The following is a 22,306-nucleotide window of genomic DNA, read 5'->3' as shown; positions in this document are numbered from 1 at the left end:
ATCTTATTGTTGAACTGAATTGTTGGTGCTTTCTCCTTGAGTACTTGACACTATATGTCAAGTACTGACAAAGCAAGGATGTTATTTATTAAAATGTACTTGTTTGGTAATTGGAGTAACAGTATTAATATTGCAATATCATGGGACCAGTTTGTATTTGGCTTCTATTTTAGGAAAAAGTAACAAAAGTAGAACATAAGGAAACCTAACAGTAAATTTTAGGTGATTTAATAATCAAAAGATGGGTAACTCCAACAACTGAAATAACAATATTCAACAGAGCTTTCATTCAGTGTTTGGTTTGAGATCATGCTCAGGATGCTCGGGTATTCAAAAAGTTATGTGTCATCTGATTCTCAAGAACATTAAATTGCTGTTATGAATCTTGTATTTTTACTTCACTTATGACATTTAAATATTGTTTTTTCCGTACACATAACAGATAGTGCTTCACACTAAATGGAATGATTTGGTAATCAATCAAAACGTTGGAGGTACCAGTAGTTGTAATGAGCTTTAAAGGCTATATTTGCTCATGTTTTTTGTAATTCTGAATGTCAGGATGCCATGGAGAGCACAGACTCTGGGCCTGCAGTTGACAGACTGTTGGACTCTGTCTACCTGAGGAGTGGAGCTGCACTGAGAAGACCTCAAGATTCAACAAACCTTACTGTGTCTCACCTTCAAGGAACCCAAGGGAGCTTCCACCTCTCCCAGGTAAATGGAGGTTAGGGGGTGAAAATCTCTTGTAGACCTGAGTGCCTGTTTAAAGCCAACTGTGCTAGTCCTATTTTTGAGCATTTATATATTTATAACCCTGCAACTTTAACACATTTTGAAATAAAATTACATACAATACATTTTTTTTCAATACCTATGCCTCAGGTGCTGGTTCCAGATTGTGATGACAAGAATGACGATGATGATGGAATAGATGAGCTTGATGGTGCCAGGCCCTCCTTGGGCTTAAGAGGAGGACCCTGTGGTGATGTTACTGCTGCTGAAGTTTCAGACAGTACCAGCGAGGATGACAACAATCCCCTCTCCACATCCCTGGAAGCTAAGTATTTCTCCCAGAGCTTCCACCGGGAGCAGGATGATTCAGATGATGGCTGGAACCATTGCCCAGACAACCTAGAGCAGGAATTTCAACGAGGTAGGTGGTTGTTATTCTTGAATAAATACCAAGGCTCAATTATGATGTAAAAAATCTGAGACTGATGTAACATGTTAACAACACTGCTGCTCCCCTCAGGTGCCAGTGCCACTCATAATGTAGTGTATCAGAATGAAGAGGGGCAGTGGGTGACAGACCTGGCATATTACTCGTCCTTTGAAAAAGAGATTGCCGGAAAGGCCTCAGAGAGTGCTGCCCAGTTTGAGACAGAGGATTTTGTTCCTGCAAGTATGGTCCACAACTCTATTATAATATTAGATTTATATACTACACTGTTTCATTTGTATGTAATATACATTGATTGAGTTTTTGGATTATGTTTCCTTTTCTTGCAGGTGATGCTATGGACAAGATAGTGAAGGATCAAGAAGAATTTGAAAAGGAGCACCAGTTCATGCAGGTACATATCACTGCCTCACCAGAGTTTTTGCTGGCATATTATTTAGAGCGGTTTGCTGCCGCCATACAATAAAAGAAGGTATTGGCAGGTAACTTGAAGTTTCTGCTGCACTGTTATGAGGTTTCAAGAAGAAAATAAAAGACAGATCTGAATGTTTGAAAATGTTTTGGAAAAATTCTGTAAAGATTAGATGAAAAATACTCAAAGGATAAATTCAAATGGTTTATTTAGATAAGTTGAAAAAAAAGTTAAACAAGCAAGTAAATGAAGAAACAAGGTAGAGGAGAGAAAACCCCAACAATCCCCTCTGAGCAAGCACTTGGCGACAGTGGGGAGGAAAAACTGCCTTTAAACGGGCAGAAACCTCCGGCAGAACCAGGCTCAGGAGGGGACAGTCAACTGCCGGGACTGGTTGGGGGGTTAACAGAGGTGGAGCAAGACGAGGCTACATCAGGTGAGGAAGCAGTAGCGTCTCTCCTCCGGAACAAGTGGAACCATTTTTTCTTTTTTTTCAGGCACTTTTCCACGAGCGCTTTTTTTCTCCAGGATGAGATTTCTCAACTCATCAATTGTTTCTGTGTTTTGCTTTTCAAGTCTCTCACATCTTTGTTCCACCTCTTCTAATGTTGCTTGTTGTTCTTCGAGCTTGTCTTGGAGTTGTTTGGATGTTGCCTCCTGTATCAGCTTGTCCTTGTGCATGTCTGCATTTCTCTATTGCACTTCTTTGTGCTTGTCTTCTAACTGCTCGTTTCTTTTCTGGATTTCTTGGAGCGTGAGCTGCAGGTCTTCATGTATTTTGTCTTGTTGTTGTTTTTGTGCCTGCATTTGAGTGTTTTCACGCTTCAAGTTATTATATTCCACCAAAATCACCTTAACGAGCTCTGAGTTGTTTCTCGCATTTTGCTCGATCCTTTGCTGCATCTGTGAGCAGCGTTTCTCCAGTTTGTCCTTTTCTTCTTCCACTTTAGTTGCTTTGTCCTCCAGCTGATTACAAAACTCTTGCAGTTTTAGATTTTTAGACTCAGTCTTGGACGATACGCTTTCCTTCTTTCAGTCTTTCTTGTTGTTGCTCTTTCTGTTGTAGAAGGTCTTTATTTTGGCGCAGTGTTTCATCCAGGCTTTCTTTCAGCATTTGGTATTTTTCCTGCATGCTCTTCAGTTTGTGCTGCATGTCTCTTTGCTTTTTGTCATGCTCTTCCTTCTGTTGGAGGAATTCTTTCTTTTCTTCCACAGCTTCATGGAGCTGTCTTTGGAGGAGCTGATTGCTTCGGTCCATGTATTGGAGATCCCATTGTATCTTATCAGTCATCGTTTTCTTGTCTTGGAGCTGGTTGGTCATTTCTTTTAGTTCTGCACTCTTTTGCCTGTTTTCTTTAATGAGGTGCACAATCTGCTCTCGGGTTTGAGCAAACTTGATTCCCCAGCCCTCATTAATAATTTTTATGTCCGGCTGGCGCTGTTGTCTGTCTTCCAGCTCTTTACTTTGGGCTTCCATTCGTCTACACTTGTTCTCCAGTTGAAGTTTCTCTTCTTCAATTTGTTGCATTTTTTTCTGGAGAAGGTAGTTTTCATTCCTACTCTCCTCTAACGCCCTTTGGAAGGATGACACGCCATTTGGGGAAATTGGCCGGCCACGCCAGGAAGGAGGGGCGGCGTAATCTTTTTGAATTGGTTGTTCTTTTTTCTTGGAAACATGTTGGAGTTTCAATACGATGACTTTGTTTCTGTGGTGAACGTTTGTAGGCTGCAAACACAGATGCTGCTAAAACGAACTAAAACTTGCTGTTTCTCACCCCTACATAAGGAAACTCATCAAAGGACCTAAGATTCTTAAGATCTCCCTGTGACATCATCACTCCCTAAGCCAATGAGATTGTCACAAGACATTTTGGAATGGCTCCAGAGCCGTAGGTTGCCGACCCCTGATCTAAAGGGTATAACAAAAAGGGGGAGCTTCCTGCTCGAAAATGAAATGTCCCCACTGGGCGATCGTGGCTCACGAGTTAGCCTTGTAATCGGAAGGTTGCCGATTCGAGTCCCGGCTTGGACAGTCTCTGTCGTTGTGTCCTTGGGCAAGACATTTCACCCGTTGCCTACTGGTGGTGGTCAGAGGGCCCGGTGGCGCCAGTGTCCGGCAGCCTCGCCTCTGTCAGTGCACCCCAGGGTGGCTGTGGCTACAATGTAGCTTGCCATCACCAGTGTGTGAATGGGTGCGTGAATGGGTGGATGACTGAACGTGTAAAGCACTTTGGGGCTCTTAGGGACTGAGTAAAGCGCTATACAAATACAGGCAATTTACCATTTTTCTGGGCGTGGGTGCTTAACTAGTTAAAAAGAACAAAAAAACAAACAAACATCTGTCTCCTATTTTTTTTATGTCACACAGGAAAGAAGCTTCAATATCTGATGAGAAGACATTAATTTGTTGGTGTTTGTGGTGTTTGGTGCAGTTTTCTTGTTTTCTGGGTTGTTGTTTATTTACAGTGGAGATGAAGATCTCTAACAAGTTGATTTGTTCACATTTGCACATCTTAATTTTTAAGAGGAATGTGTTTTTTGAGTTTGTGCACTATATGCATGTAAGGCAACCGTTTCCTTTTTCACTATTTTTCTGTGCTGCATTTTTCTCTTTTAACAAAAGGGGGACAAAAGACATTTAAGTCGACCTAAGATGATTTGTTAAAATTTTTACAAGGTCTTACTGAGGTGATGCAAAGTGAAACATGCTTTCTTCTTTTTTGGTAATGTGCTGGAAAAGCTTGAAAATTCACCTTGAATGTGCTTAACCCTTAGACGCACACGTGGGGTCAAAAATGACTCCACGGGTTGTTTTTCTTCAAAATCTTTAAAATGAAAAGTTGTAATATATTCATATTCCAGGTATTCCTCATAAAATATGTTTGTAAAATGAGGCCATTTGCATTTTTATTTATTTTTTCATTAATTTAAAAAAAAAAATGCAGTTTTTGTATCACTACCCCACTCTTCCACAAGTGGGTCAAAAATGACCCCAGGCAGTTCCTATGGAGTCTTCTATGAAACTTTCATTCTTAACAACTCTGACTGTCCCACTTATACTTCTGATGAATCAGGAATTAATTTTTACACAGTAACATACATGATTTGTAGTCAGGGCTGCACATAAGTGGTCTGCAGGTGCGCATTCGCTGTCAAAATAAAAGTATTCCCAGAAATTCCGAGAATATGCACTTCTTTTGCGGTGGAGGAACACCAAAGTAATTGCTTACGGAGCTTGCTTTTCCGACATCTTTCCGAGTTCTGAACAAATGTCTGTCCTCCTCCAGAACATTTTATGTATGCAAACGCGCGTTCCAACTTCTTATCTGGTCTTTTATTTTGACAGCGAATGCGCACCTGCGGACCATTTATGCGCAGCCCTGTTTATAGTTTTCTGTGCATTTCAAACATTGTACTTTCTGATGTTTTTTTAATTTTTATTTTTAAATATCTAAAGTACCATGGCTGCTATGAGGCCAGCTAGGATCCCTGTGGACCTTGCCCTACAAATGATTCAGGACGGATGGCATGAAGAGCCCATCGGAGGCATTGACTCAGAATCTGACATCTCAGATATAGAGGACCCAGACTATTGTCCCCCCCCACTGAACAAGGCCAGTCGGACACAGAGGAGTCCTCTTAAGAGTCCTCTGAAGAGGAAATGGATATCTAACTGAATGAGCCCCTCTTACTGCTCTAGCCACAATATTCTGAATTAGACGGCCAGGGCTTGCACCTGGGTTTAGTACTGTCTCCCCAATAGATGCATGGAAGATGTTCATGTCTGATAATATAACAGAAGAAGTGCTGACATGCACAAACATGGACACGAAGAGTAGCCACAGAAAGGGGAAAAAGAGTGGGGAAAAATGTAATCAAACATAAGCTCCTGGCCTTCATTTGATTGACCATTCTTGCAGGAAGTGAGAAGAACGGGGACGTACCAGTCGGTGTGCTTTTTGGGAGTCCTCTGCATAACCACTACAAGGCCACTATGTCAATTCAAAGATTTGAAGATATTCGCCCGTCTTGCACTTTGATGACAAGAGGACCAGAGCCTACCGACTGAAAACAAACCACATGGCAGCTTTCCGCTACAAAAATGCAAAGGGCCTCATGTCACAAACATGTTTTATGAGGAATACCTCAAATATGAGAATGTTACAACTCTTCGTTTTAAAGATTTTGAAGAATAACAGCCGAGTTTATAGCAAAATGCACTGATTTTATTTGGGGTCATTTTTGACCCCACTCGTGGAAGAGTGTAGGTATTGGTAGGTTGTGCATCCAAGGGTTAAAAAGTGCTTGAATTTGACCCTGAAAAATGTGTATGAACCCTGTATTTTGGTGTAAAGAATGGTCTCTGGTGGTGTAATGTATCATTCAGGAGGAACAGATCGAACCAGCCAGCAGCAACGGCACCTTTCACAGCGACTCGTCCTGGAAATTGCCCTTCAACAGCCACGTCCTAATGAGGGCCTCCCAGGTCTCATCAGAATTTTTGCAAGGAGATGAAAGCTATCTGCGACTTTCTTTTGGGCAGTTTTTTGGACAGCGTTCTGAAGCTCTCGGCTGTTTGGGAAGCTCCAGTGATTTAGTTAAAAGGGTCAGTAAAAGCTACTTTGAAATTTAAAATTGTTCTTTTCTCCAACTCAACAAAGTTGGGTGACTACTAAGACTGCATAAAGGTGGGCATGGCAGGACAGATGCAGCTGCCAAAGAGTTTTTTGTTTGTTTGAACAAATTCTGATAGGAAGAGAAGAAATTGCAAAAAGTGTGAAATTATTAAAAAGCTGTTTTTTTTTTTGTTTTTTGTTCCTCTAGCCATCCTTTGGCTACATCATTACCTCTCCAGAAAAAAGGGAGCCATTTGCCTTGATTCACCCTTCAGAGTTGTCAAATAGAGATGGCTCTCCTTCCAGTGACACCATGGATCTCAGTGAAGCAGACAAAACTCTCAACCCAGGTGTGTTTGTAGCATCGCTGTTGCTGGAGCATTATTTTAAAAGCTTATAGAATAGAACAGAATCTTTTGTGTGTTTTGTTCATTTTTGTGCTTCTCTGCTTACACTCATCTTCTTGCAGAGGAACTAGATAAAACTCTTGAAGCTCCAGGTGAAAGGATGTCACCAAAAGGGACCACTGATGTAGACTCTTGTAAAAAGGAGGTATGTAGATTCCCCCCCCCCCCCCCTTTTTTTTTTTTTAAATGATATTTTGAATATTTTAAAGATTACATGGACAGTTTTATGACATAAAATCACTTTCCTCTTTAGGAAAATGGCATTAGAGCTGCACATCCAGACAGCAGTGATGGCCCCAGTTCTGATTCAAACTTGGCTAATCAGAGCTATGCGCTCCCTGACAATAACAGCAGTCCACTGATGCTTAGTATCAGTACAATTGCTTCAGCCATTGCGGATGCATCCATCAGTAACGACCCATCACAGCTGGCTGCCATGATCATGGAGCTGTCCAAGAAGAGTAGGGCGAGGAATCGTGCAGAGTCTGCAAAAGCGGGACCTGCTGGCAGCAGCACTGAGGAACCTACCTCAGCTCTGCATGTAAGCATTGAGTGTTTATTTAACAACATGTTTAAGGGTCTTAGTTATATCTATGACTTGTAGTTCAGATTAAGGAATGGTTAAGGTTCTAAACATGTTTTTTCAGTGTTTAACTTAAAAAAAGAAAATGGAAACATTGAAACACTGTTTTGGTCTCCATCTAGATCCTCCCTGAGCCCGATCAGAGTGGCATTCTAGACACACTGCAGAGAAGCACGTGTGTAGGAGAGATGAGTGGCTTTGATATGGAGAAATACTTGAAAAGGGTTGATGTTTCTGGCAGCAGTGATTCCTTGGGGGCTCACACCACCCTTGAATTGAGCAGCTGGGCTAACAATCTCAGCAGCTCTCAGAGGAACCCTCAGGCAGGACATCCTGAAAAATGGGGGATGGAGAAAGACATCAGGAGAGAGTCAACGATAGCGCCTGCCAGCTCTATCCCTCAACCGTCACTGAGCTCTGCCAGGAGATCTGTGGGCTCTTCCACACACAAACCTCCTACAGACACAGTGTTATCTCATGCTGCTTCCTCAGCCACTACCTGTGCTTCATTAGGTGGAATGAAGCCAGCAGAAGCGGACATACAAGCATCCAACGGTAGCCCTTCTAAAACCCCACACAAAACTAATAAAAGCTCTGCTGCTTCACCTGGCTTGCCCAGAACCTCCCCTGGCTGGATGAAAGGGCAGTCAGTCCTCCCTTGCCATAAAGGTTCCTCTCCCGTGACGCAGAAGCATGTGGACACATCCAGAAATTGTGAGAGACCACCACCCAGGAATATCGCTGCTGCTTCGGCCCCACTGGAGAAGCATGTTGGAAATGTTCAGTCTTCTATAGACCCTACATCTGGTGCGTGTAATCCACAAAAACAAACATGACTAATGTACTTGGTACCATAAAAGCATTGGTCTCCACCATAATGTTGATTATTGGTAAGGATTGCTGCAGTTGGAATATTTACAAGATTTTTTTTTTTTCTGCTTCTGGCCGAAAAGGTTTTTCTGAGCAGTGTATGGAGGAGACTCAGTGTAACTTCAGACCATCCACTTCTCCTCTTACCCACTCCTCTCCAAGTCAGACCTCTGTTCCCAGTCCAGATGGGTATTGTGTCACACATTGTTTCTATAAAATGAATGCTTTTAATGTTTGTTGTTGTTTGGTAATGCTGTTAGCATGACCTCATTTTAAATTTAGCTCAAGTCTTCAAATGTCTACCCTGTTCTCTTGTATGTCATTCATCTTTTTATTATTTAGTCAAAACTCATCACTACTGACACTTAATAGATGTCTTTATTACTAGCCATTATTCATTTGTTACTTTATCCATGTTGTCTTGCCTTCCCAGTATGTTGTCACCACCTTCATCTGCCGGACGTCTGGCAAACAGACATCCTGGTTACGACCTTTCTCCTCAGGGTAACTGCTCCAGCCCTAGTCTCAGCAGACTCACCTACATCTCACTGAATGATGGCACTGTTGTACCTACACCCGAGAAACCAAAGGTACACCATGAAAAAGTCAACTGTGCCTGACTTGGGTTGTAACAGCATTGAAAATTTGATCCAGCTTAAATACATGAAATGATTCATTTAGATTTTTGTTCCCGGTTGTGCTTTTGGTGAAAAGAGTGTAGTACTGTATTTATCTTAATTTTTGTGTATGTTTTTTTTTATTTTTTATTTTTCCCCCCGTGCTGGGCTGTTTGCGCTCAACAGAATAATTCTAGCATGGCACTGAGCACCACCATCATCAGATTCAGTCCTACCCCACCTGTGGATCCAGATGCACAGTCTTGTATGGAGATTCCAGGCCTTTCCAAAAGCCTCGATCAGGTGCAGACACAGCATTCCAGAAGTCTAGACCCACTCCCACCCCGGCCACATAAAAGCCCAGACCCCTCACGTAGTGGTTCTGCTTTGAGCTGCACCCGCAGCCAGAGTGAATGTAACTACCACTGTCCTGGGAACAGAAGCGGTGACATTTCCACCAGCTGCAGGAACCACAAGCACCTCTCTGAGTCTAATGTAAAGCAGCTCACTAAAGTGGACTCAGGATATTGTAGCAATCTGAACATTCAACAGACTAGCAGCTCCACAGCTCCTCAGAGCTCCCAGCAGTGGGGTACTGCTAGCTCAGTTTCATCGTCAGTGTACACCAGAGGCCTCGGTATGCCTCCAACCTTTTCATCGGACGGACTTCACTATGTGCCCATCCCCAGCTTTAAGCCTCAGTGTCCTGGCACGATTGACCTTCCCCACCAAGGAGATGTGCAGTCTCTCCTCACTGGACGTGCTCTCTTTAACTCTCAGCTGGGTCAGCAGTATCTGGGACCTGAAGCTCCACTACATCCAGCTGCTTATGTGGGAGCAACAGAAAGCGGTCTCTATACCGTTGCCTCAGCAGGTCTGCCATCGTTCACTTCCTAAGTAAACATGCTGAGGTGTTGGTACTTCATGACGGTTAAACCCAGACAATATAAGCTTTAAATAGTCCTTCCTCCTTTTTGACAGGCATACCAAACAGTGATCTACCGGTCAGACACATCCACACAACATCTGGTCCTCTGGGGATTTCTGGTGCTGCTGGATCCCATCTCCTTCCCAGACCACATCAGAGCCAGCAGGACATTGGAATGATGGGGAAACCCTTCAGTCAGTATACTGCAGATCCTCTGGTGACAAGCGGTCTTGAAGAACTGCGAGGTAGCAGTTGTTTGTTTTTTTTGTTTTTTTAGCTTCATTATCAGTGATCAATAATAGTAGAAGAAATATCAGTACACACTCTAGAATTTATAAAAACTTGCATAACTCAATTTTTTAAAATTAATTAATTTGTATATTTTTTTAGATGAGGCTATTAATGCGCTTCATAGAGTTCATTGTCTGTACTTGTAATAAGTATATGCCTTTTCCTGCAATGAGGACTGGTGTTTCTCTGTCATGTATTACTGTTCCACTGTCATCTTCAGGCCAAGTGGTGGTGCCAGAGGAGTTGCGGTTCTCTCATGCCTGCTGTGTAGGCATAGCCTCACAGACCTCCCTCAGCCTTTTCAACCCGTCTGAGAGATGGCAACAAGTTTCAATTACCGTTAATAGTCTGGCCATTGATGGGGAAAAGGTGAATATCATATGTCACAGGATGTATATTTAAAGTACACCATCTCTTTTTTTTTTCTTTTTTAATCTCTTGAGTTGCCATGACTCCGTATTTTATTTTATTTTTTACATGTGCTTCATTCTTTCCCTAAAGGTGGACAGCTTGCCTTACCAGTGGCTGATGGTGAAGAACAAGACAATCATTGGCCCAAAGAGTACTGAGGAGCAGAAGGTGTTGTTCATACCTCCCCATGCTGGTGTCTACCAGTGTGTCCTCAGTGTTAGCTCCTGGCCAGCATCTGCTGAGACAGAGGTGGCTGCCAGGGCTAACATATTTGCTAAAAGGGTGGTGCTTGTTGCCATAGCGGAGAACCCTGCTCTGGAGGTGAGGTTCCCCAGTGTTTTGTTAAAAGAAAATTCATGAAAATGAAAATCAAGGGGAAGAAAAAGGCTAAAAGTATTAGCTGAGCTAATATTCTTAGACACTCTTCTTTTTTTCTCTTCTTTGGTGACTCGTTATGAAATGCATTTCACAGGATTTAACTAGACTCAAATTCATTTTGGTTCTCAGGTTGAAGTGGGCAAATCTGGCTGTTTGGATTTTGGAGACCTGCCTGGAGGCGGTGCTAAATCTCTTCCTCTGAAATTGCTCAACAGGACACATGCCACAGTACCCGTCCGACTGGTCATCAGTGCAGTAAGTCACTGTACTATAATGACACTATAAAAATGATTATGTATCTTTTTAAATCACTCAAAAACACACGTGCTGATCCATAGTAGTTTTGCAATGACCATGCTTGGTAGCTGTCCAGTTTCAAGATGATGTATTTGTGTAAAGAATCAAACCAGAGGGTCGAGGTTCAAATGATGGGTTAAAACACAAAATAACGTAATCTAAAGTTAATATCACATCAAAGCTAATGATCAAGCAAAAGCCAGAGAATGTTTCTATATTATAAAAAGACAGTGTCTGCACTGGAGCATAGATAACTAATAACAACCAGTTCTTGCATTGCTTTGTTCAGCAGAAACACAGTTGGTATAATGAAACGTATCTGAGTGGTTTACATTCTAAACTTTATTCCAACAGAATGCCACAGCATGGAGATGCTTCACCTTTTCCAAGCACCCTGTTACCATGACATCTGAGGGAACACAGCCGACTGGACACATGACCCCCGTTTCCTCTCCTTCTGTGATGAATCATGTGATGCATGCCAACTATGGAGAGGTTTGAGTTGCCAAAATGATTTGAATCCTTGTCAGAGTCCGCCATTTAAAATATTTCACGGCTGCACGTGTTTGTGTCACAGTTACTCAAAGGCTTGCTTAAACACTTGTGGTATTCAAGCAGAGCATTTCAACATGGTTATTTCAGTTTGAGAGATCCTGTCTGACCTAAAGTCCACCTAATGATGTATCATAATAAATGAAACTTGTTTTCCAGAATCCAGAAAGCTTCATGGTCTGGGTTCATTTCAAGGCCCCTCAGAAGTATACAGCTTCTTCTGGTAACCAGTCTGGACACAATAATTATACTTAAAGCTCTTTTTTTTTTTGGAATATATTTAACAAATCACTTAACCCATGATATTCTTAGAGTGAGTAGTAGAAGTAGAAATAATAAAACAGAAGTTGTTTCCTACTAAAGGTAAGTGTGTGTTGTTATCCTTTTTAGGAGAACTAGGTCCAGCTGATGAGTACAGTGCCCGTGTGGACATTGAAGTGGACTCCCCTGGTCCCAGTTGTGTGATCAGGAGCATTCCCCTCAGGGCCAGGTCTGGAACTGCAAGGGTCCATGCTCCTAAAGATCTGCAGGTAACTAAGCTGCTGTGTGGCTGTTCTTAAACTAATGGCAACTGGCTTAACATCATTTAGCATTTCTTCCTGAATATGACAATGAAATATGTACAGCTCTTGTTAATATGGTTTTTGCAACTATCAATTATAGTACGCACTAAGAAATAATATTCCCCCCTTTTTGAGGGTAAAGCAGAACAAACTCAAGTAGATTTAACTGAGAAAACGTATAAATTCACCAGGGAATTGAAAAATGCTTTCCCCCACTGCATGATGGCGGTGTTTGTACGGTCTTATGCCTTTAATCATGTTTGTGGCATCTTCAGAAATAAGGAAACACTTTCAAGTATCGTTTAGTAAGTAGTGTCAGCAATGGGGTATCTGTTGTTAGTGGATGAGTGTATGTGCTGTGCACTTAACCGGTTTAAGAATACATACTTTAAACCAAAGACGCTTTTTTTTTTTTTTTTTTTTTTTTTTTTTTTTTTTTTTTTATGGTTTTGTTTTGGGTTTTTTTGTTTTTTTGTTTTTTTGTTAAGGTTAATGAAGAGGAGATGAGCACATAATTTCCCTAAGGAGTAATAAAGTATTCTGATTCAGAAATTTGTAAAATAATTTTGTCATTGTGGAAGAATGAAAAGAGGCTAGTCTCGGAGAGGCGAGAGCTGCTCCTTTATTCAGAAAGCTTTTTATTTATGCTGAACAGCATGTAAACAGCACATCTGTAAATAGGAAAAAAGGCTGTTTTCATAAAATGACTCATTCATTTAAGAGTGGACACATTCATTTATTTTATTATAAAAAATCAAAACTTTTTGTTAACGTGTATAAGTTATCACTCTGTCAACGTACACTGGCCTTTTGAGTTGGTAGCGAACTGTTTTTCCTTTCTTGTGCTTCTTTGTCTAGACTGTCAGCTTGTCTGCTCCACTGGGTAAATCTAGTCAACAGACGCTGCCATTAAAGAATGCAGGAAACATTGATGTGCAGCTGAAACTCAAGGTAATTCTGACCTTTACTTTTCTTATTGGATCTGGGGTTTGGGTAAGCCTCTGTGACATTTTGGGCTCAGATTGTGGCAAACACAGCAGGGATCCATTGATATTTTGCCTTTTTTTTTTTTTTTTTTTTTTTCTTTGCTTTCTCAACTTCCACCTTCAATTTTTCCCTTTCTTTCTCACCTTCTTTATTTCTTTGTGCTCCTGTTTTTCTTTTCTTTTCCCTTCCACTGTACATTTCTTCCTTTTTGTTGCTCATTCAACTGGAATCACTTTTCCTTTGCCGTTTGCCTTCATTCCTGTTTACAGTGCAGTGACAACGAGGACAGTTTTTCTGTCACACCCAATGAATTGACCCTGAGAGTGGGAGAGGAACACGCCATTGTTGTGTCTTTCAAAGCACAGGGCAACCGAAAATGTAGAGACAGGTATATAACTTTTTCATGATTGTAAGAGGTTATTTTTGTAGCAACCAGATTTAAACACAAAACCACAATTTCATTCTGAAAAGGATTTTAACAACTGTGATAATACAAATGTGACTGCTAGTAAATGACATTTGGCTACGTGTAACATCTGTATGCTTACCCCGGTTTCTAGACTTAAAATGGAAAAAACGACTGTGACAGCAGTCCTGATTGATAGGAGGCGTGCATTGAAATGACTTATAACCCTGTATCTTTTGTATTGATGTAATTTAATCCAGTCTGACTCTGAAATTACCAGCAAATGTATATAATGGTGCCTTTTAGGACTCTAAATATATCTTTGTTTTAATGACTCTTCATTTTAATGAACTATACTCATACAGCAGTCCTGGATTGTAACTTTGAAACCCCTCCAAAGTGTTGTAATATATTGTAAACTCAATTCTTACAATTAACTTTATATTCCAGCCTTCTCACCATTTTGGTGCTACTGTCCGGCCCTCAGTATGAGGTATCACTGAAAGGAGAAGTAACCCCTGAGGACTCTGGAAAGCATGCACTCCCCTCTGCAGCAGTGTGCGGCCCTGGTCTGACCAATAACGTCCCACCAATCCTCTCTAACAAGCAGTTTGTAGCCTGGGGAGGAGTCACCCTGGGACGTGCCGTGTAAGCAGTTTTCTTTTTTTTTCTTCAGTTTTTCATTAATTTCACAGCTACACACTTGCAGAAAAAGAAAACATGTTATAGGTATCAATTATTCATTGGAAAGTAATCAATAAAAATCTCAAGGCCCAGTGGTCCATCTTATTCTATTAAGACTTGTATAATGTTATTCATGAGAAGGGACAGTGGGCATCTACCGGGAGTGTTATTCCTCAGAAGCTATTTCAACATAATGCACAATTTATTTATACTCGCTGAAGGGCAGCATAGAAGAGACAGCAGTAAGCAGGCTAAATCCCCCTCAACAAGTATTCTTTAAAGTTTTAGCTAGATCCAGATTTGACCCAGCTACTCGTACATGAAGTAGGAAAATGATTGTCAGTGTTCAAAGTCTGTCAAAGGTCCAGTTAGACGGAGAGCACTGTGTACACTGACTGTTGTCACGTAACCAAGAGCGCTTGTTTTTTTAGCCAACAGAAGCTGGTCCTTAGGAACAACTCGACTGACGCCACACAGCAGCTGCGCCTGCTTATTCGAGGCCAAGACCAAGATTGTTTTCAGGTGCACATCATCTCTATTCTTGTTGTGTGTTGTTGTGAGTAGCGCATACTGTTTGTTTGGTTGGGTTTTTCTTTTCTTTTCCTGATGTACTGGTTGGAACTGTGTGTTTTTCTTTTTTTACTACTTTTCTTGTGTATTGGGAATCTGGCACAGTGGAATCTACACTGATCAGGAATAACATTCTGACCACTGACTGCAGTGAATAACACTGATTATCTTTTCATCATGGCACCTGTTAGTGGGTGCGATATATTAGGGAGGAAGTGAACATTTTGTCCTCAAAGTTGATGTATTAGAAACTGGAAAAATGGGCAAGTGTAACAATTTGAGTGAGTTGGGGTGTCTTGTTGGGTCTGCAGTGGTCAGTATGTATCCGAAGTGGTCCAAGGAAGGAGTGGTGGCGATCCAGCGACAGGGTCGTGCGTAGCTGAGGCTCATTGAGGCACATGGAGAGCAAAGTTTTAGCTTTGAACCAGCTTGAACCTGGCCCATGTGGTCAAGTTCAAGCTGGTTCTGATTGAAAGTTGTCAGGATACAGAGTTCCTCACTGTTTGTTGCGTATAATCAGAATCAGAATACTTTATTAATCCCGAAGGAAATTAGGCTGCATAGCCACAGACCACATACACCTTTTCATGGAAACTGTACGCCCTGATGGTTGTGGTCTCTTTCAACAGGATAGCGCACCCTGCCACAAAGCAAAAATGATTCAGCAATGTTTGGTTTGGTTTGAGGAGTGCAAGAACGAGTTGACTTGGCCTCCAAATTCCCTAGATACTAATCGAGTCGAGCATCTGTGAGATGTGCTGAACAAACAAGTGTGATTCTTGGAGGCCCAAGAATCCTTTAAGATCCTTTAAGTCCACTTTACAGGACTTAAATCTGTTGCTAACATCTTGGTGCAGATACCACAGCACAACTTTAGGGGTCTGTTGGAGTCGATATGGGACCAACACAATATTAGGCAGATGGTTGTAATGTTATGACTGATGGGTGTCGTTAACATGTGTTGAATTTCCTTAATTTGGTCTTCCATTTCTTCTTCAGCTCCAGAGTTTGTTCAGTCCCGAAGAACGTCTAACCCGACATGGAGAGCTGTCCATCCGTCCCAGAGAGGATGTGACCGTCCACCTTCTTTTTGCTCCCACCCGAGTGGCCTGCATGTTGGCCAAGCTGGAGATCAAACAATCTGGAGTTCGACCTTCACAGCCCGGAGTCAAATTCACTGTGAGGATGTGACCGTTAAAACCAAAATCATCAAACGCATTATAGTTTCTCCTATCACAGTTTTACTCCTCTTTTGTCACGCTCTTTTCACTTTCTGCATCTGTGATTAATTTCATTCCCGTGTCTCTGATCCTTAGATTCCACTGTCGGGTTATGGCGGCACCAGCAACATCATTCTAGAAGACCAGAGGAAACGTGCAGATGGCTACGTGGCAACACTGACCGACATCGCTGTTGGCTGCGTGAGCAAAGTGTGTCTGTGTGTGAGGAACACAGGCTCCAGAGCTGCTTTCATCAAAGCTGTGGCCTTCTCTGACGTGCAAACACGATCACTTATGGAGCCCTCAGTCATCAGCCTCGCGCCTTCACAGTTTGTACTGAAGGAAAGAACCCAAGAGGTAAGAGTTTTTGTTTTTGTGTTGATTTTTCTCTGTGTATACTTGAACTTGTTATCAATCTGAATTTTCAGGTGATCACTGTGCTAATGAAGTCCACCCAAAGAGAACAGAACCTCTGTCAGTTAGCCAGTGCACTGCTGGCTACAATCTACCTATTCTGTGGAGATGAGGTCTCCAGACAGCAGTACAGGAGGTGAGACCTTCCAGCATTTAGTTTTCTAGTTGGACTGTTGAAGTGTTAATGGTAATAGTTCACAGGATTCAAATTGATAGTGATTTAATTAAATCTAAACGATCATTAGGAGAAGTTAAAGCTCTCTTGTAGTAAAGATGGCTTCAAATAATATGGATCTCTGTGGAAGGAAGGGATTTTATCTGTGTCGCTTTACATCAGCATTAAAATGGCCTTCTGTTCTGTTCGGTAATGGCCAGAGCAGTACTTAAATAGATTAACTTTATCACTGTATGAGTTTGTATTAGGTTCAGAAAAAAATTATGTGGCCCTGTAAACTGATTTTACAAATGCTGCAATAAGAGCAATGAAGAGTAACTGAAATTGTGGCATCAGTAATTCCTTAAAGTTTTTATTTTCTACCGTAAAGTCCAAAGGGGGCCAATTAAAGTTATTTTTTTTTAAGTGTCCATCTTTCTTTCTTCTTGTCTTATATCCTTATAGTAATGATGACGCTTGTGCACAAACAAAGCCGTAAATCGTTTCTGAATCATTAAAATGTTTACAGAGCCTTTTCCAGATGCTTTTGGCAGGACTTTTTCAGTCCTATGCATCTCTTTATTTTTTTCTGTCAGGTTGCTTCAGAGCAAGCCAGAAGTTGCACGGAAGGCCCTGTCTGACAACAGTCTGCTGAAAAACATTGATTTTAATGAGAAGTTCTTGGGAGAAGAATATGTTGCAGAGGGTAAGATACCATGCTGGGAGGGGAATTCCTTTCTGATCTCAAGGTTAAAGCAGTTGAAAACTTTCCATAGATGATGGTAATAACCTGCACATTTCATGTTCCATTTTACTGCGTTGTTAACCTAAAACTTAATTTAACTTAAGTGTCTCACATAGAAATAAACAGCCTTTTCCCTTTTTATTAAAAAAAACTAAAACTACTATTTTGGATGTAGTAGAATATCTACATATTGACATTAGGAAAAATTGCACAAAACGACATCCTTGTTACCAGCTTTTAAAAGACTGCGGGATGTTGGGCAGCTGGCATGGACACCCAAGTTTGTGAATGCGATAACTGGAACGAGCAGCTGCAGGAGCTTCAAATCATACCATAAGTGTATCTACTAGGAGGCTGAAGGGTACCACTGGTGTTTTTTCTTTTTTAGCAGTGATGAGAAAGTATTAAAAGGTAACAACTTAATCCCAGATATGCTTTGGAAATGTCAGATTTTGTTCTGAAGCTTTGGGACAAGTTGAGCAAAGACTGTTTAGCAGAAATCACTCAGCCGAGGACAAAGTTGCATGGCTGAATAAAGCCTAAGAGAACATGAACATAAAATTTAAGGCAGCAGAGATTCATATTTTGATTCTGAACATCTTTACATCTGATTCACTGCTTAAAATTTGACGAATGATTTCCCTCCCGTGTAGCCTGTGACCTGCCCCAGCGGCCCAATGAAGCCCACATCTTCTACGGCAACATGAGTAAGGTGGTGGTGTCGTTGCTTGGAAGTACTAAGAATACAGACTTTGAGGAGAGCGAGCATGCTCTGCTGCTACCGTCTGCAAAGTCCAGCTCAGAGACAGACAGGTAACCTGCTGGAATATACACGGGTCTGTTCCATCTTAATAGCAGTGCGATCACCAATATGGGGATCCAAGTACATGTCAGAAAACAAAAGACCGTTGCTCAACGTACAGCATATTCATTTTATTGGGTTTTAGATTAGTAAACACATTCAAAATTATGATGCAACATTATCAATTGTCTTTGTGTATTCCTGCTCTTTGATAACTCTGCATTGATAAGAATGCACAGTTTAATGGTCTTGTGTGATTCCCAGTGGGTCTTCAAATGGCAATGTGTCTCTGGATGTGCTGCCAGTGAAAGGTCCCCAGGGTCCAGCACTGAGAGTGGCAGAGCCTTCCTTAAAGGTACTGTAAGCCCTTCTTAATCAACTTTAATGGTTTCTTTCAATGACTATTGATTACTTTGGGGCTTTTTAAACTGACTGAGATTTAGATCTTTGCTTCACTCTATTTCATGTGAAAAATGTATCATTTTTGAATGTAGATTATCTTCTTTTTACCCTCTTCAGGCTTCAGAGCAATTACACAAACAGTCCGAGTCCTGGACTATTCACCCAGAACAGCTCGTCCTTGCAGCTCCCACCATCAGTGAGTTGAATACAGATTTCAAGAGTACTAAGCAAGCTTGGTTGTTAGTTTGGCTGGAGCAACCAGTGAATTTTTGTTGTTGTTGTTTTTAGATGGTGCATCCACCACCAGTCAAGTTCAGATCCGAAACAATACTTCGAGAGAGCTGAGCTTTGATTTGTCCTGGCCTGCCCACTGCCTCACGATCACCCCACAGCATGGAGTTATCGAGCCACAGTAAGAATACCCTTGAGTCAAGAGTTTTTGGTTTCAAATTCTCTGTATTCTCTTTTTTTTTCTGCATTTCTCACACTTGATGTGATTGCATCACGTTACGCATCAACTGAATATTTGGAACACTTTAGCATGAGGTCCAGTGGATTTTTTTCACAGATGTAATATGAGGTGTAATCAAAATATTCCACGATCTTTTTCTACAAGATCATCTTCCCAACAATGTCTGGCTTCATTCACTCCTGTTCTGAAGCATTTCCCTCTGTGTGACATAAGGTTGGTGTGTAGAGTAAAAAGGCAATATTGACTTCTCTTTGAAACCATCCTGAATGATCATGGGAGCTGCTTCTCAGGATATGACCTTCAGCATTTTCTGTTAGCATGCACCTTGATTTCATCCCTCAGGGCAGATGGTCTCTGCAGAACTGTGGCTTGTGTCATCCTGTTTCACTATAGAGCACATTGAAAATACTGGAGTTTTTTCCTGGGGAAAAAAAAAACAGAAAACATGCACACCTCCTGCACTATCACTAGATTTTCCTCCTTGCAACCGAAAATCAAGCTGAAGGATTACTGTGTTCATACACTTGAGGAAATTATTTTTTTATTTTTAAGGGGAGATGGGCCAGATTTGAATGCGGTAACCCTTTTACATGTCTGATTCCATAACTTTTGCCATTACAGTGGCTCTAGAAGGACAACAGACAAGCGAATCCTAATTTAATGTGTGCATAAATCTGCTGAATGTTATGTTTGCGTCTAATTTTGTCATTATCATAAACCAAGGTGCCACCTGCAGATCTTGATCAGCCCCAACCCGTCATTGGCAACTAAATCTTCCCTGCTTCCCTGGAGTGGACAGATTTATGTCCAGTGTGATGGTCAACAGAAGGTATGGGATATTAGCAACTTTTCTTTTTCCAAACAACACTGACAGACTGTGAGAAACTGACATGAGCTAAATCTGAGCTGGTTTCAGTTTATTAAGGTTCAGATCCGTCGAGACCTTGCTCTGGATGTGTCTACAGCCCCAGCAGATACAAGTTTGTCAGCCCTGCCTCCTCAGGCTGCTACCCCCTTGTTGCCTGTGGGCAGGCTCACCACAAGGCCATCACTTACCCCACAGATGCCTCAGGCCATGGTAGAGATCAACAACAAGACCATAGTCTTCCCCACCACACCCTCAGGGGAGACATCAGGTAGGAACATGGCTTACCGCTGGAAGTAACTTGCTCTGACCAACATTAAAGCTCTACATTGTGCTCGTGTCTGAACAGTTTTACAACAATTATCTTTCAGTTTAAACATGAAATACTTTCCAGGCTGTCAGTTTTTAGTCGTGGTCTGTAGGTAGCACGTGATGCATCTATTCCTGTGGAAGACTGAACGTCTCTATGTTGCTCCTGTACTTCAGAGGCCCAGCTGGAGGTGCAGAATGGGAACGTGGAAGTGAGGTGGTACCTGTCATCATTTGCTCCTCCATATGTCAAGGTGCTTTTTTTCTCCTCCCTCCTTTCTTCTATTAGCTGTTTTCTCCTGCTCCTCTTGAATATCTCTTGGGAGATCTCTGCTTTTACGGCTTTGTAGTTTATTTTGAAGTTACTTTTGTATGTGAGTGTTGTGAGATTCGTTTTGTTTCATGAACTACCTTAGTAATTACTTTGTACTTGTTCGCACCCTCGATTTATGTATTATGTTTCTAATACATAAATGTTATTGGCTGCTTTGATCCAAGCTTATGTTGTTACAAACTGTGGTCCTTTCTCACTCCCTCACTCTCTCTTCAGGGGGTTGACAACAGCGGAGACGTTTACCGGGCCACCTACACGACTTTCAGATGCTCCAGGGTTTCTGGAACCCTGGGAGCCCATGAGAAGATGCAGGTAGGTACTCGCAGTAGACTTGCCAGTAATATTTAAAGTAGGTCATTATAAAGGGACAAAGATTTCCAGCAAATGCTTTTCACAGGGAAAAGGATCCTTTTTAATTTAAAAAAAAAAAAATCTAATGGCCAATCATAAAACCTATAAAATCTAGTTTTATTGTTTTTACATTTTTAAATTGGTGTTCTATTAAAACTTTCATTAATTTTATTGTTCCTTTCACAAAATACGGTTTTCATGTGCAATTAGTTTTACTGTTAACATTGGAATTCTCTTTTTAGTCAAGTGACACATTCAAAATGATGTTTCTATGTTACTCTGTTATGTATCACATCTGTGAGTTTTAAATGTTTGGTTAAATCAAACACTGAGGTGAATTTAAGTTTATACTTTCCATCTAGAAGCATAACTCTGTAGTAAGATGTTTTTATGAGGTTAAATAAAATCCAGTTGCATCTTACAATGTTTTTTTTTTGTTTTTTGTTTTTGTTTTTTTGTTATCTTTTTAGGTGCCCATCACTTTTCTGCCCAGGGACAGAGGGGACTATGCCCAATTCTGGGACTTGGAGTGCCACCCTGTGTCTGAGCCCCAGCAGAAAACCCGAATCCGCCTCCAGCTCTGTGGCACTGTGAGGACTTTTTTTTTCCCCCCTTCCCCTTAAACCAGGAAGTAGACTCCTCAAAATATAGAATCTATTCTCTGAAAGAGTTTTTCCCAGCTTATTTTTCAGTCATTCAGAAAACCCCCCACAGAAACCACACACAGAAGGGCCTCTCCCAGGACCCTCTTCCTGTGTAGCAACACTAATCATGCAGGTTTTCAACACCATAATGAGGGAAAATAAAAGTTGTTCTTCTGTAGTACATAAGAGGCACTGGAATCCTGGTACACCTTCAGCTTTCTTTTTTTTTTTTTTTTTTTTTTTTTTAAATGACATCAGAAACAGCAGTATGCGACATTACGTGATGGCAGAGCTTCAGTTCATCCTTTGTCATTTTTTTTTTTTTTTTTTTTTTTTTTTTTTAATAAATAGGACAGGGGGAATGAATGAGAGAGAGAGGGGGAGAGAAAGAAAGAAAACCAAAGAGGAGAAGAGACGGTGAGAAGGGGGGGGGAAGAGAGAGAGAGAAAAAAAAAAGAACTCCTGGGTCACCTGTATGGAGAAAAAAAAAAAAAAAAAACAAACAAACAAAAAAAACAAACAGAGGAGACAGCAAACAACAAAGAGCAACATAATAATAGAGAAAACAAAGCACCATCACAATAAACTAGCTAGTCATAGATATCAATATTTACTAAATAATAAACGATATTGTGCAGCACGCAAGATAGACAGCGCACAGTGTGCTTTGAGGCAGCAGCCAAGAAAGCTTTAGTCCGTGTCTGTGAATACCCATGTGTGCATACCTGTGTGGATCAGCATGCTTGCATTCCAAAGGTTTCTCCATGTAATGATCTGCTAGGGAGTGTGGGGGGGCCACAGCCCCGTCCTCCAGGGTGTGAAGCGGGTATGGAGGAGAT

The 22,306-nt window shown here is 41.3% G+C and overlaps 1 protein-coding gene and 1 pseudogene across 4 annotated transcripts in view; one reads left to right on the top strand and one right to left on the bottom strand.

The window, feature by feature from the left end:
* cep192 (centrosomal protein 192) overlaps nucleotides 1-22,306 on the top strand; it is a 35,050-nt gene that overhangs the window by 6,650 nt on the left and 6,094 nt on the right. For 3 of the 4 annotated variants that reach the window (XM_085472955.1, XM_085472956.1, XM_085472954.1), the window contains exons 13-48: nucleotides 562-717; nucleotides 886-1,156; nucleotides 1,256-1,405; nucleotides 1,513-1,577; nucleotides 5,983-6,201; nucleotides 6,420-6,561; nucleotides 6,681-6,763; nucleotides 6,872-7,159; nucleotides 7,324-8,008; nucleotides 8,155-8,260; nucleotides 8,505-8,661; nucleotides 8,875-9,562; nucleotides 9,670-9,861; nucleotides 10,128-10,276; nucleotides 10,409-10,639; nucleotides 10,826-10,951; nucleotides 11,348-11,488; nucleotides 11,705-11,768; nucleotides 11,936-12,075; nucleotides 12,967-13,059; nucleotides 13,365-13,483; nucleotides 13,952-14,149; nucleotides 14,617-14,707; nucleotides 15,755-15,934; nucleotides 16,072-16,332; nucleotides 16,404-16,525; nucleotides 17,140-17,249; nucleotides 17,942-18,101; nucleotides 18,355-18,445; nucleotides 18,610-18,688; nucleotides 18,781-18,904; nucleotides 19,688-19,793; nucleotides 19,881-20,100; nucleotides 20,316-20,392; nucleotides 20,689-20,784; nucleotides 21,294-21,413. In XM_085472955.1, the coding sequence (XP_085329081.1) occupies nucleotides 562-717; nucleotides 886-1,156; nucleotides 1,256-1,405; nucleotides 1,513-1,577; nucleotides 5,983-6,201; nucleotides 6,420-6,561; nucleotides 6,681-6,763; nucleotides 6,872-7,159; nucleotides 7,324-8,008; nucleotides 8,155-8,260; nucleotides 8,505-8,661; nucleotides 8,875-9,562; nucleotides 9,670-9,861; nucleotides 10,128-10,276; nucleotides 10,409-10,639; nucleotides 10,826-10,951; nucleotides 11,348-11,488; nucleotides 11,705-11,768; nucleotides 11,936-12,075; nucleotides 12,967-13,059; nucleotides 13,365-13,483; nucleotides 13,952-14,149; nucleotides 14,617-14,707; nucleotides 15,755-15,934; nucleotides 16,072-16,332; nucleotides 16,404-16,525; nucleotides 17,140-17,249; nucleotides 17,942-18,101; nucleotides 18,355-18,445; nucleotides 18,610-18,688; nucleotides 18,781-18,904; nucleotides 19,688-19,793; nucleotides 19,881-20,100; nucleotides 20,316-20,392; nucleotides 20,689-20,784; nucleotides 21,294-21,413 (6,300 nt within the window). The remainder of the gene's footprint in view (nucleotides 1-561; nucleotides 718-885; nucleotides 1,157-1,255; nucleotides 1,406-1,512; nucleotides 1,578-5,982; nucleotides 6,202-6,419; nucleotides 6,562-6,680; nucleotides 6,764-6,871; nucleotides 7,160-7,323; nucleotides 8,009-8,154; nucleotides 8,261-8,504; nucleotides 8,662-8,874; nucleotides 9,563-9,669; nucleotides 9,862-10,127; nucleotides 10,277-10,408; nucleotides 10,640-10,825; nucleotides 10,952-11,347; nucleotides 11,489-11,704; nucleotides 11,769-11,935; nucleotides 12,076-12,966; nucleotides 13,060-13,364; nucleotides 13,484-13,951; nucleotides 14,150-14,616; nucleotides 14,708-15,754; nucleotides 15,935-16,071; nucleotides 16,333-16,403; nucleotides 16,526-17,139; nucleotides 17,250-17,941; nucleotides 18,102-18,354; nucleotides 18,446-18,609; nucleotides 18,689-18,780; nucleotides 18,905-19,687; nucleotides 19,794-19,880; nucleotides 20,101-20,315; nucleotides 20,393-20,688; nucleotides 20,785-21,293; nucleotides 21,414-22,306) is intronic. The other variant, XM_085472957.1, reaches the window with a different exon arrangement.
* Nucleotides 1,825-3,427, bottom strand: LOC146698023 (uncharacterized; annotated as a pseudogene).

Source organism: Copadichromis virginalis, linkage group LG11 (genome assembly GCF_057382275.1).
Source record: "Copadichromis virginalis isolate Kocher_CV1m ecotype Utaka linkage group LG11, C_Virginalis_male_GT1.1, whole genome shotgun sequence".
Lineage (NCBI taxonomy): Eukaryota > Metazoa > Chordata > Actinopteri > Cichliformes > Cichlidae > Copadichromis > Copadichromis virginalis.
Note: the sequence above shows the minus strand (reverse complement) of the source record. Positions and strands in the feature narration are given on the sequence as shown.